Raw genomic sequence first — 14,164 nt, 5'->3', positions numbered from 1 at the left:
TAAACTGTGAGGCATGTGCACACCACTTTTCCACCAAAATTATTTTAAAAAATGAACAAGGACACTCAAATTCAACTCTTTTATTGACTTGAGTTGAAGGTGGACAGTTTTCTCTTTTCATCATGTATTGTATTCAGACCGTGCCATACAATTGCCCATTCAAAAAAAACCCTCAGGTTGAATATTTTGTCGCCAGCGGTTTACAGCCCGTCAGAAGACCGACTTACCCTCCCAATAATGCTGAATGACTTTCTTGTTCCTGCACTTCATTCAATGTGTGAAGAGTACATTATATTTGAGTAGGTTCAGGAGAGGAAAGCAATCAACAAAAGAGGCAGCCAAAGCAGTCATTGAAGATATAGCCCAGAAAATGTGAGGCTATGCATCACAATCCCCCAAATAGATTCTGGGAGCAAGTGAAGTTACTGCATGGAGTGCCCGAACATGATCATTATAAAGACGTAACACACTGGTAAACTTGAGTCATCAAACACACAAGAAAGGGAACGACTGTGGGGGGCCTTAAAAATGACTTGTTTTCTAACTTCCACACATAAAGTACATCTACAGTATCATGTACATCCCATCGACTACTCTAACCTACCTATTGTATTGCACAGAAAACAAAGCAATGAGCTATAGGAAACAAAATGCATTAGAAACAGTACTTTGGAGCTACATGTACAGTACATTACATACAACAAATGCATTTGCACTTGGAATAAATAAATAAATAATATATACAGAACAAAAGTCAATCTTTGTTTGTTCGTGTGATATGCATACTGTAGCGTCAAAAACGTGTGTGTGTGTGTGTGTGTCTGTTTGAGAGGTAGAACGCAACCCTGCTACAGAGAGCACTTAAAAAAAACAGTGAACTTAGTAAGGGCACTTAAATAATATATACTGTATATTAAATACCAGACGTCATTCTAAAAATGATTCAATTTATAACTACGCATTTTGGAACCAGTGAGTTGGCCTGTGTTGATCAGACTTACATTCAACCTGTTCTTTAACTGAAAAATGTGAGTTGAATATGCAATTACGTTTACAGAATGCTCCGGAAAATACGAAAATCAATGCAAGGGGAAAAGAAAAAAAAACTGTTGACAAATTAGGTTATGTGATAAGATGACGGAAAACTCTCTAAGATGAGAAAAAGCAAGTAGGCATTAACTTCCCCATTTAAAAAATGTCCTTTACTAATAGTGGATTCATTCAAATGCCCCGGCCCCACCGCCACCCCTTCAAGAAAAAAAACTATACAAAATGCTGTGTCAGCATTTGAAGAATATATTTAAAAAATAACAGTGCAGTGCTCGCAGTGTGCGATCCCACTGTGTCGCTGGAGCTAAAAAGCGTCAATGCCGAAATTCCAACGCCGCCCTTTCATTACAAACGTAACGTTCACATCGAAACATACTCTTGATTCTTTGCAGCAAAAATACAATAATAATAATAATGATGACACAATTTAAAACCACAATCATTTACAGTAGTATCGGGCAATAACACCAAACTGTACATTGAAATCGCAGCTCAACAAGCTAACATGAGAACTTCCATTGGCCTATAAACCCTCCCATCTCAAACACTGTATAAGGTGCACCGATGAAAGGTTATGCTTGCGAAAATGTGTGTGTGTGTGATTGTTATCTGCAACACGCCAGAGCACCAAGGGAGGTGTGGCTATCCAGGCTGCTGTCTGTTTCCGAGGTGACCGAGGGGTCGCTGCTAGGGTCAGTGGGCTCCGTGGACATGGATGACACATCGTTGGCTGATGATGAGGAGGATGACGAGGAGGAAGGTTGAGGGGGGCCGTCAATCACTGCTGCACCTGTGCTGCGAAAAACACGTCAACGCATAGGTTTCGTTCAAGTATACAGGGTTGTGGGATGACTGGACCATAGTCGGTGCAGGTCCAAGTTACACAGGGAAAGTGAAGTGCAGTATATGGCATGCCTTGACCACCAGGGGGAATGCAACTCAGACATTCAATAAACACAAAGAAGATGGTCACAACTCGTCAGTAAACCGCAGTACTACTCGTTTGTAGAGAATCATTAAAATAGGCCTTGGGTATGTCGGTCTGCATGTGTTACTGCAGCACTTGTGTTTAAATATCAGTACTTCAAGGTTTATAACAACAAAAAATTGTATCAGCAACTGTGACTCACCCTTCCTACATGCAAGGGCATTACATACCGTCTACTGTGAAAACCCATAAAAACTTAAATGGAATGTTTACAGAACTCCTTTGAAAATAAACCACCCTTAAATAGACATTTCCTGGTATACTGAATTCATACATGCTGGGGTATTTTATACGATAACTACTCCTTTGAACTCAATTTCCTGGTATACTGAATTCATACTGTACATGCTGGGGGTTTTTTTATACGATAACTACTCCTTTGAACTCTCCTGATAATCAAAATAATAGTACCCAAAGTTCCCAGTCCAATATTAAAGAGCAAATCCATCCACCCATCCATTTTCCGAAACACTTATACAGTATTATGGGGAAGTGACTATTCAATGACTGCACACAATTCGTTGACAGCAACAGCACAATCATACATAAGCACCAGACTCCTGCTGTGATGTCAAGCCAAAAAGTAAGCAGAGCTGCATTGAGTTTTGACAAGTGTTGACAAAGAGGGTTATGATAAGCCACACATACTTGATTGCGCTGTGGGCACAGAATGCCATATGTCACATACAGAAGCGCCCACAAGTTCAAAAAAAAAAAGCTTTTAGATTGTCTTTATGGGTACTCAATCCTTCCCCTGCCCCTTTTGAGCAAATAGTAGAGGATACAGTTTCAAAGAAAAATGGGCACATTTGTGAAGAGCAAAGTGCAAATATAAGATAAGATAAGATATCCTTTATTAGTCCCACACTGGGGAAATAAAGGATATCTTATCTTATAGTATATTGAGGAAGGTTCACTGTAATCCAAATAAATGCCACAGCACCACAAAAAGAAAAAAGTACTTGAGCTGAAGTTACAAAGATGACTCACCTAGAGGAGAAGGCTGCCCTCGGATCACTCCATTTTTTGACCACTCCTCCCACTCACTCACTTCCTTATAGATCAGCCCTACGTACGGCCAAGCAGACAGAAAGAAGTGATTAGTACTTGATACCACCTGGACCGTTGCCTCTCTTTCCGTCCACCCCAGTGTGTTTTGCATTCTGCACGCTCCAAAACAGCATCATGTTTCTAATTTGGATGCTGCGTGTGCTAGACTGACCCTTCGAAAACGCGTGGAGAGTCATTATCACCTGGTAGAGTTTAGGATGAGCTCATCTTGGAAGCTTAGAAGAAAAGTCTCGCGTGTGCATCACTAGCCCCTCACAGACGACATTGAAAACCTTGACGGTATTTCAAGTCCATTTATGATGTTCAGAAAAATGGACAACGCAGATAGAAATGAGAGTTTAACAAACTAGCGATGTCAAATAGGAAAAGTAGGACTTAGCTGCTTTGCACAACATGAGCCATAAAATGAAAAAGGTGCACAGGTTCAACACATTGGATGAGTGGTGTGCATGTCTGTCTCACAGTTCTGAGGTTCTGGGTTCAAATCTCATGTGGAATTTGAATGTTTTACCTCTTGTGGGTACTCCAGTTTCCACCAAAATTCCAAGAACATCCATTTGAGGTTTATTAAAGGTTAAACTCTCCAAAGGTGTCGACATGAATGGTTGTTAGTACATTTGGGAACACATTTATATTAGTGTGGCAGTTAATGTTAAAATGCCACACATCACATTCATGATGACGACAGTTTGAGCCTGGAGCCCCTTGAATTCCTTCACTTATCATTCCCATGGGGAAATTAATTGACCAGCACCATCGGATGGTTTGTGTTTGATTTTGAAGGTTCTACTAAACATGCATTGATACACACATTTCAGAAATGATGTCTAAAAGGCTTAATTGTGTTTGACACCTATTATTCTGTCTGAGCCTGACGGTGGAAAGGGATCAAGAAAACTCTTATCGCACCTTTCCACTCCTCCACGGTGTGCTCCCTCTCATCCAGCTGTTTGTCCAGGACCTTGGGCGGTGGCTAAGGACAACAAAAGGCCTCAATAAGCATCCTAATTTTTATAAATAATAATAATACAATGCGTGTATTGTGCAGGGACACCTACTGCTTCCACTTCAGCTGGGTCGTACCAAACGTTGATGTAGGGGTGCTGCAGGGCCTCATCCACAGATATGCGCTTAGAGGCGTCGATCACTAACATTTTGGATAAGAGGTCTCTCGCTTGACTCGCTGAGGGAAAGAAACAACTCGCTACTTTTTTGCGCTATTGAACGCACGAGGTGCCAATTTTGCTTTTATTAAATTGGCTGATGATACGATGCGCTGATAACAGAAGACAGCACTACCTTTCAGTTTGTTGTGATCGGAATCAGCGGGGAAAAGAACATCCGGGAAGAGTTTCTCAAAGGTGTATCCGGCGTAGCGTGGCCTGTTTTCCACGTACGTTCTTACTGACTGGTTCAGTTTCATGAGGAAGTCCTGAGATGGAGTCCCTAGCTGCTCGATGACTTTGTTCCACTGGTCAATGTCTGACGTGTGCACATTAAGGAAGAAGGGCCACACGGAAACTCATTGCACCCACACACACTTTTGCGACTCTTGACCGGTGATGTTTATATCCTCAACTGCAGATGCTGTGGCCTCGATTATTTGCTCCTTACATTTGTACTATTTTAGAGATATAGTCAAAAGTGTTGCCGTTATGCATGATTACAAAGTCAGGTGAAATTGGGGCGGAAAACAAAATGGACTGTTATGGAGAAATGAGGCAGATTTGGTGCAACAAAGAAATGCTGTGGATCCTCTCCACCGCAACAGAAATGTGGCGAGTTTGCATCAGATTCTGCTGAAAAGCTAATCTGGGTTAAAACTGTCTCCTCATTACGTAACAATCTTTAATCCAGCACAGGGAACGGAAACTTGTGTACAACGCGCGCTAAATCTCTACACTTTAATTAATGTGAGAGACTGTTGAGGTCAAAGGTTAAGGCGCTCTGAAGCTTCTGTTTTGATCAACAAATTGGTGTTCCTTTGGACTACAAAATAAAATGACATGTACATGTACCTGGTTAATGCCGTTGTGTGAATAATAGTATTTATGAACTGTCATAACAGTACGGTAAAATCTGTTCTTAGGAGGCGTTAGACTTCAGTGTATGACGCAGTCTGTGACTAATCGGCGCATGGCACTAATGCATTTTGCAACATTTCTCCATAACATTTCTCCTTTCTTTGTTTTAAACTCCACTAGCACCGCTACGATTGGACGTGAACTGTATTGTACAGCAACAGTGAGGTTGTTGAACATTCAAGTATACGGCAATGTAATCCCACAAACACAGTGACGCTCACGGTAAAAAACAAAACAAACAAACAAAAAAAACATAGCTGTGGATGGCAAGGGCTGGAGAGGTTGTCGAGGCAAGTCGGAAGAGTTTCAGATCTCTTCACACGGAACGGAGCGATGACGCATTGGAGCACAAATGATGGGGCAAGGATACGGTCAGTGCCGGGAAACAACACACTTCCCCTGATCATCTCCGCCACTATGCAGCCCACTGACCACACATCCACTGCGGGTGGACGTTCAGATGATACAGAGGTGGACATGCAAACAAAGGAGTGACGGTAAATAAAAAATAAAATAAGCCAATGTGAGGCAAATGAAGATAATGACAGCGATGTGGTGTGCAGCAATGAAAATCATGCAATACATGCAGGATGGATGAGCCGAAACAAACTACTACGCTGCAAAATGGTCTTTAAAAAAAAGCAAGGGGGGCGGGGGGGACGACAAATACATTAGGTACAAAATTATTTGCCAACGGAAGAGGAAAACCTGACTCGGCAAAAGTAAACATAATTCTCGAAACACAAAATCTGCTTGGAAAGAATAAATATCTTGGCAGACAGAACGGGCACACTGTATGTCGCCTTGATTTGAGATATCCTGTTAGTTTTTGCAGTGGTTAGTAGTGATGCAAAAAGAAATAAAAGAGTTAAACATTTGGCAAAGACTGACAAGCATAAGGGTGTGAAGAGACAAACTGGAAGCCGCAAGGATACAATCCCGTCCTGGGAAAAGGATTTTATGGCGAACCATTTCAGCCAGTATGCAGCCCACAGACCAAATGTCCACTAGTGGTTAACATAAGTAAAGAGGTAAGAGGAACACACCACAACTGATTAGATTGATGCTTGTTAGTGAGAAAAAGAAAGGTTTAATTCTTCATATATATTAAAAAAAAAAAAAAAAAAAAAAAAAAAAAAGGTCTAAGATCTACCATGTTATGCAATTCACTTTTACAGCCAGGAAAAAACGGTGAGAGGCCAAGGCGAGTCGACATACCATTGGCTTGGTAGCCCATGCCCAGGATGACTTCGGGTGCTCTGTAGTAACGCGTCACCACGTAAGGCGTCATGAGGAGGCCCGTGGCAGCTGTTCGAGCCAGGCCGAAGTCCAAAATCTTCAGTGTGCAGTCTGATTTCACCACAATATTGCTGGGCTTGAGATCCTAAAGAGAGAGAAGAAAAGTCAGTGAGCAATGAATGAATTTCACAAGAGGTGCATAGTTGTAGAAAACCATAAGAAACCACCGGACATATTCCAATTTGGTGATTCCGCACCACAATTTTATCTAACTGGTGTGAAATGCATTATTGACACACAGGATCGTCCTTATTACCTGCGTATAATTTTTGGGCCGTTTGTTCAATAAAGGTTGGGAAAGGCTGCTATTTACGATATAAATGTACCGGTACTACAAGTATTGTTCAACAAAAGAAGGCTTCCAATTTTGGTTTTGTACTCTTTCAGAAACATTCTGATGCCACAAGATGTGCCTTGCAAAAACAGAAAAGTAGTAATTAGTCCAAGGAAGTATCCAGGGCTGGACTGGCCATCTGGCGCTCAGGGCAGATGCCCAGTGGGCCGGCGTCTTCTGGCCCAACACAAGCGTTTGACAAGCATTGTCATTTAATTTACCCTTCCTTCCGCTGGACTTTGTAATAGGATGCAGCGATGTTGCACCTTTGATGACCTTTCGTGGGTTATTTCATTTCCCATATGCACTACGAAACCCCGCCGCCAGATGAGCCGAGATGGCGTTTCATCAGTGCGCCTTGGCAGCACATAACACAAAGAAGAGGGTCGTCAGCGGCTCGCTGGAATTTGTTATGCGCGGAGTGAAAAAAAAAAAGACCTTAAGTGTGGCAACACCTCTCACAGTTCTGATTGGCCAAAAATTTACCCTGTGAATGATGCCGGCGGCGTGGAGGTGTTTGATACCGCACAGCATCTGATAAAGAAGATAAGACAGCCTCTCGTGGTCCAGCTCCATCTGAATGACCTGGCACAGGTTGGCATCCATCAGCTCCATTACCAAGTAGCTGGAAAGGAATCAATGGAGGAGGGGGGGGGTTAAATTGCTTGACTTGCTAAATTGTACAAATGTTCTGGGGAAAAAAAAAAGACACGAGCCACTTACACATCTTGAAATTCTTCTAATGATTTTTGAGGTGTAAAAACATTTAATAAACCGATGATCTGCGGGTGGAAAAATACATGAATTAGAAAGTTGCATTGGCAATAAATCACACATGGCTGGAACACGAATGATCGCAACTTTCCAGACTTTGTAGCTCATTCCAAGTGGAGACTACCATTACTAACTAGCAGAAGTTACTAGGAGATTCATTATTCAACGCATGCAGGTTGGGAACATGCAAGCGCTTGTGCATCAGCAAGCATACCATTGGCTTTAATTGTCTGCATACATACGTTTTTGTGATTGACACATTTCATGAGAACGAGCTCTCTGAACGCCCTCTTGGCATGCGTCTGGTTCTGAAAGGGTCGACTCAGCTTTTTGATGGCTACGTTTCTCTCAAGGACTTGGTCATAAGCAGAGCTAAGGAATAATGAGGACACACAAACAACTCAAGTCACTTCTTTTATGATTTGGAAACAGAAGTCTTAAATCAGGACCATTTCCTAAATTGAGGTAAACTTCTGTTTTTGTAGTATCTGAGAGTAGGGAGAAGGCTGTTGGATGGATGGATGATGTTCTGAACTCCGGTTTTCGAGGCGGTATTATATTTAACAGAATAAGTGCAAAGAGGAGTTGTCCCAAAGCATGGATGTCAAGATTTTTTTTTAACCCTTTCATGCACTCTATAACCTGATAACATGATAATCCTTTCAGTAACCGCTGTCCCTGAAAGGATTACGCAAAGTAGTTGAGATTGCAAAACAATCACTCACCACACAATTCCCTGCGCTCCCGATCCGATGGGTCTCAAGTTCTGGTACCGTTTTAATACAGTGAACGTCGAGTCTCCGACGTCGATGCTGTAGAACTCTTTCTCCTTCTTGTTTTTATTCATGGCGAACTCTTCAATCGCTGCTCTCTGTGCATCCAAAAATGTCCTCTGTGAGCACAGAAGGCAAATAAAGGAAACGGAGGAGAGAAATGAGTCTTTGGAGCAAAGGACGCAGTTTTTAAGCACAGCTTGCAGAATTACAAATGGGAGACGAACGCAGCATTTATGCCTCGACTGGTCAGTAAACACGGCAAAATGGAAGTCTTGATATCACCGGCAGTGACGGCCGAAGGGCAAAGCACCACGGGGTCAACTACATCACAGCAAACATCACTCCCACAACCGAGCTCGGTGCCTCTTGTAAGCAGAAAATTCAACTAACTGCCAGTTTGGATATCAAACATGACCTCAGTTCAGCAAGCATTGGAATTTTTATAACACTTACCGTATTGGCCCGAATATAAGACTGTGTTTTTTGCATTGAAATAAGACTGAAAAAGTGGGGGTCGTCTTATATTCGGGGTCTAGACATTATACCCATTCACGACGCTAGATGGCGCCAGATACCACTGAAACGAATGCTGAACTTGACTCCCCAGGCCAAAGTGAACCCCTGTCACGAAGAATAAAAATAAAAATGGCGGTAAGAAAGAAAAGAGAAGAAAATAATAGAAGAGATAACGGAAAATGGAGAAACGTAGCAACAATCTGGAGAAAAGTGGGTCGAAGATCGGCCAGGTTAACCGGCAGCTGAGGAGAAGTTATGATGTAATTTACATTTCAAAAACCAGAAGCCATTCATTTACGAATGTGATTGCACTTTAGTTGACATATTTAAATGTTCAGATATTAAGTTTGGAATGAGGCAAAATAACATGCTTTTTCTCTCAAATATATTGTTATAATCATTTGTTTCAGATGTACTGTAATTATTTTCTGGATAAAAAATAATTTGGTGTTCAAGAAGTCTTTTTTCAAACATGAGTCTTGAAAAAGAGGGGGTCGTCTTATAATCAGGGCCGTCTTATATTCGGGCCAATACGGTATTCCTAAAGAAGCAGCAGCCTCAAGAGAAGATGAAAAAGGTGAAATGACTGCACACTAGTTCTGAAAAATTAAATTCAAATCAACATCACAGGGTTGTATATATATTCTATGCGGCCCCGCTCGTTTAACCCAACCGCCATTCTGAAAAGTATAGCGCTTGTGGGGATATCAATTCCCATCATCTTGCTTTTAGTTAGCAACGTTTTATGTAGTTACATATTCAAAACCCAAGTACTTTCCAAACATGGAAAAAAAACATTAAAATTTCAAGACTTTAAAGCACCCATGGGGAGTCCTCTAATCTAAGAAAACCTCCCTCTCTACTTCCCGCTCCTTCACTCTCGCCAACACGTCGTCCATATGAGGGATATGATTGCCAGAGAAAAATGACTCAGCTCTCCGTCTGTTCGCCCGACGTCACGAAGACGTCGGCAGCATCCGCCTCGCTCATCACATGAAAATAGACATGCTTGTGTAACCCAAGACAGCAATTACACAGCATTGCAGCACCTCGAGGGAAGAGGAGCCTGTGCTGCTGCTGCTACTACTACTGAGGTCATTATAGTCATTTGGAATAACGGCAATCCGTCACAATGACTGAAAGTCAGGTCGGTGTAGGGAGACAGTGGCAATAGCCTTTAGTAACCTCCACGCTACTGTGTTACTGTAGTATGAATGCCTCTGTATTGCACATAAAACTCAATGTTATCTATCATCTGCATTTAGATGTACTCAGTCGTGTAGCAACCAAGTGGCCTGGACCTCATGTATGGCTTTGCAATAAATTAAACGCATGGGCCTGGACTGCTTCCTGGAATGTACTTCCTGCTACATGCATCTGCCTGCAATCATCAGATTGATGACCTCCTGCTTATAGGGCAAATTGTACAGCCGACAAAAGAGGTTTTGACACACATGCATGGCAGACACATTCGATATACGCCTGCGCAGGCATTGCCGTTCGATCCGTCCTGCCATGCAATTCTTAAAACAAGTAAAACAGAAACGTATACCATAAAAAGTACCGGTAATTGACTTTGTAAATAACAAAATAGACATCCCACTCCTGATCTTATACTACAACTGTAGCTACTGTAATTCATTGCCTTTTCAAAGGTGCATGTTTGAATGAATGCCATTAGATATGTCAAATCCAAGAAGGGTTTGGTCACTTTTGGATCTCACACAAATGTGAACACTTTCCAAATAACACAAATGATAGCAGTGGACAAGCTATTTAAAATACAGTAAAAACAACCAAACACAACAATGTGCTGTTTGCATTGTTTATGAGTTACTTAATAGTGTGACTGCTGAAGATTTCCCATTCAAATGAATGGAAGAAATTCACACACACTGAAATGGTTGCCAACCAGTCGCTGTATGAATGAACACCCATTTCAAATTCTCACACATACATGACAAATCATTCTTAAAGTATTTCAGTTAGTGTAGCGTTGTTGTGAACCCATACAGAATCATAATTGGAATGTATTGACCCAGTTGTGTAACTAAATTATGTAACCAACTTAGTAGAAATTGCTCAGAGTAGGATGCAGTACAATCTACGCACGCATCCATCCAACCCCGCGCTACCAGATCCTGGATCCAGGTGGTCATGCTGGACCTCACTAGCAAATTACAAGCTAAAGATATGAAGCAAAATAGAAAGTGCCGTTTTTGTACATACTCCAAAGTATGACCACAATAAGAAACACACGATGGACAAATATCTTCTTGGCAGTGTCAAAGCAGAAATAGTTTTGTTTTGGATCTCATTAGATGTTGCAGGTTTAGCTTGTATTGCAACAAATGCATGTCAAGTTGTACACATGAATAATGACATACAGCAAGTATTTAACCACAGATCCATACCGCTGCACCATTTTGTCACCAACTGAAGCTAATCAAGCAAATAAAGAGTACATAATCCCTCCTTAACATACATTGAATAATAATCGTATATTTAAATCTTTGCAAATTTAAAATTCAGGGACAATTGTGAACATGTAACATGATGAAATGAAGATATACAGTAGTACATTAGATGGTTTCATAGTCAAAACGGCCCTATGAGGTAGAATACGACGGAGCCGCATTGAAAACGAGTTTGACACCACTGCAGTGCACAGTGTGTCCCAAAGGTCTGGTCACACAGCCACTTAACGACTTTGTGGTGTTATCGCAAATAGTTCACGTCAACCTTGGTATTAAAAACGTTGTAAATCACTCTGAACATGTTATTTGTTTAATTCCAGTTGAGTAAAATGTTGAACATTGAACATGTGCAATTTTGCCTGTGTTTTAAGGACATCCCATTATAATGCCATGTCACAATACAAATCAATTACATGATTTTTTAGAAATCATGTAATTGACTTTTCGGGATTCATAATGCAAGAACCCGCATATATCTCATCCATCATCATTACGACGAATGAGGTGAATAGCCTCCTCTTCATCACACGAATTAACAAGGGGAGCGACTTGCATCGCGAGTTAACCTTGGCCACATGACACCCCCCCCCCCCCCCCCCCGGCATATCCTCGCATGAGGCTGCAGGCAAACCGCAGCGGGACAACAGGAGCCATGCATGAGCACACACCATAACACAAGACCGAGCACAGGAAGACATTCTATACGAGGGAATAACTCCAATGTCGCCATACGACGCTCCTTTTTGTTTAACGGCGTTTCTTTGTGCGCCGGAATGCTGCGTTCACGAGAATACGTAAAAAAAAATACAATTACCATAATAAAATAAAAAGAATAGGCGAGGAGCTACTTGTCTGAACGAGTAAAATGACACACGACCCTCCCCCCACTGCCAAACAATAAGCACGTCCGAGGAAGGAGCAGGAGCCGGAGAGGGTGGGCTTCTGATCCTCATCTTACCTCGCTCGTGTAAGCCCTAAGGTGGATCCCGGCGGTGCGACGGGCCGCTCGAACTTTCCGGAGTTGTGGACGGTGCGTGTTTGGCGCCGATCAACACTGATCGATTCCGCTGAGCGCCTTAAAAACACATGACCTCACCCGATCCACTTGCCTACGTTTCCATACGCCTGCTGCTACTGACAGGCCGGGGAGCAGAGGGGAAGCGCACTGCGCATGCGTTGATAGACGTCACAGGTCTACAGAGACACACCCACCTCCATCATGTCTTCCTTCCGCCCTATCCATCCGTCATGCATCCATTCATCCAGAAATAGAAAATAGACTTTACAGTGCGCTGCAAACTAAATACAACACCGATCCAGACTAGCATCTTATAATATTTTATAAGATTAGATAGTCTGCACTGTCTAATGAGTTTAAATATAAGAATTGTCTCGAAAAAAGAGCTTCCTTTACAATGGTAATATAATGCACACTTATCGGTATGTCAGAGAACGTAAAAACAATTTTTGTGGGGAATCGCATTTTTTTCTTTGCTGTGCCAAACAAAAATCTTTTGGGAATACATGATGATTACGATCCATACACACAAAGTGCCAATGTTGCAATATATTCACAGTACAGCACTGCTGACCATTCGCATGCACACGCACACACGCACACCCACACGCACACCCACACGCACACACGCACACACACACATACGTACGCACGCACACACACACACACACACACACGCTCCTTGGTGCAAGGTCACCGCTATATGCAATACACGAAATATAGCCCGTTTTCATTTTGACCGTCTGTTCCACATTTGATTGCATGACAATGAAAAGCGCTTTCTGTACTTAGAAGCAACACTCACTTTTCTAGATACACCTGCACTGCATCTAATACGATGGAATTTGATGGAGCTGTGTCAGAAATTCTGCCTTTGGGAAGATAATGATTCTCAGTCTGGATTGACACTTGAGAGGAATTCATATTAAAAAAACACGACACCCTCTTTAATCAATCAATTAATCCATCAAGAACTTGATGACCCCCGTAATTTCCCCTGCATTTTCTTTCTTCATTTTAGCAAGACATTTTGGACATTTCTATAATGCAACTTTCCCCAGTTTCTATTGAACAAGGCATGGTGGTCCACAAAGTCATGCTTGAGTTTGGTACAGAATCATTTGCACAATCAATCAAGCTGAACTCAGTCAAACACATTTGGAAATAAACGAGAAGTAGCCACTTCATTTGCTCTCATGGGCCATAAAATGTCTGTCTGGCCCCCAAGCCTTGAGATGGACACCTGTGCATTCATTTAACACTTTTTAGTTTGCAGTAATGAAGAATGCAGTCTCATCTCTGACAATTCGGCTCTCTGAAATGCTAACACAACCACTGAATTAAGTGTTCAATGAATACCTCTTTGAAAATCAATCATCATTGTAAAGGAACGTTGCTTTCTTTCTTTCTTTCTTTCTTTGTTTCTACGAGGCTGTTGCATTGGATCTGCATCGTGCACGTTAGTGTATGTAACGCGGCAGGGTGGTCCAATCATCCCTGCAGCCCCCCCCCCCCCCCCCCCCCCCCGGTACTCGCTGCGCATGATGCCCCTGCAGGGCCTGCAAAGAGTCGCATAGTAGCGCCACCTGGACGTCCCGGTGCAGACTCCCGCAGTGGGAGCCGTCTTGTCATACTTACCCCTTGTTCCAAGAGACTCCGCAGTGTGATGATCATCGTGCCGGCGCGCACGCAGGCAGCCAGGCAGGCAAGCAGGTAGCCTCTGGCCGAGCTGGTTCGTCCTTCCCGGGACTCAGGTACCGCGACGCGCAACTCCCGC

The 14,164-nt window shown here is 42.4% G+C and overlaps 1 protein-coding gene across 2 annotated transcripts; it reads right to left on the bottom strand.

Annotated features, from left to right (window-relative positions):
• Positions 1-65: 65 nt before the first annotated feature.
• Positions 66-14,162, bottom strand: mapk8a (mitogen-activated protein kinase 8a). Of its 2 annotated transcripts, none has more exons than XM_086121300.1 (12): positions 14,026-14,162; positions 8,326-8,492; positions 7,843-7,972; positions 7,550-7,608; positions 7,313-7,451; positions 6,412-6,577; positions 6,129-6,200; positions 4,409-4,591; positions 4,168-4,292; positions 4,019-4,082; positions 3,029-3,106; positions 66-1,840 (listed from the first exon to the last, which is right to left on the bottom strand). In XM_086121300.1, the coding sequence occupies exons 1-12, from the start codon at positions 14,059-14,061 to the stop codon at positions 1,656-1,658; spliced, it is 1,404 nt and encodes a 467-aa protein (XP_085977426.1). In that variant the 5' UTR covers positions 14,062-14,162; the 3' UTR covers positions 66-1,655. The 2 variants fall into 2 exon arrangements, with proteins under 2 accessions (XP_085977426.1, XP_085977425.1); XM_086121299.1 differs by lacking the exon at positions 6,129-6,200 and adding an exon at positions 5,564-5,635.
• Between the last annotated feature and the right edge of the window lie 2 nt (positions 14,163-14,164).

The sequence above is a fragment of the Hippocampus guttulatus genome, chromosome 10 (assembly GCF_054856545.1).
Source record: "Hippocampus guttulatus isolate MCC_2025c chromosome 10, RoL_Hgut_1.0, whole genome shotgun sequence".
Classification (NCBI taxonomy): Eukaryota; Metazoa; Chordata; class Actinopteri; order Syngnathiformes; family Syngnathidae; genus Hippocampus; species Hippocampus guttulatus.
Note: the sequence above shows the minus strand (reverse complement) of the source record. Positions and strands in the feature narration are given on the sequence as shown.

Excerpts from the sequence above, each read along its gene's own strand:
- mapk8a (XM_086121300.1), bottom strand. The coding sequence starts at position 14,061 with ATGATCATCACACTGCGGAGTCTCTTGGAACAAGGG. Across the intron at positions 7,609-7,842 it reads AATGTGTCAATCACAAAAAC|ATCATCGGTTTATTAAATGT; the intron begins GTATGTATGCAG and ends TTCCACCCGCAG. Across the intron at positions 4,592-6,128 it reads CCTTTTCCCAGGACGGGATT|ACATTGACCAGTGGAACAAA; the intron begins GTATCCTTGCGG and ends TGCACACGTCAG.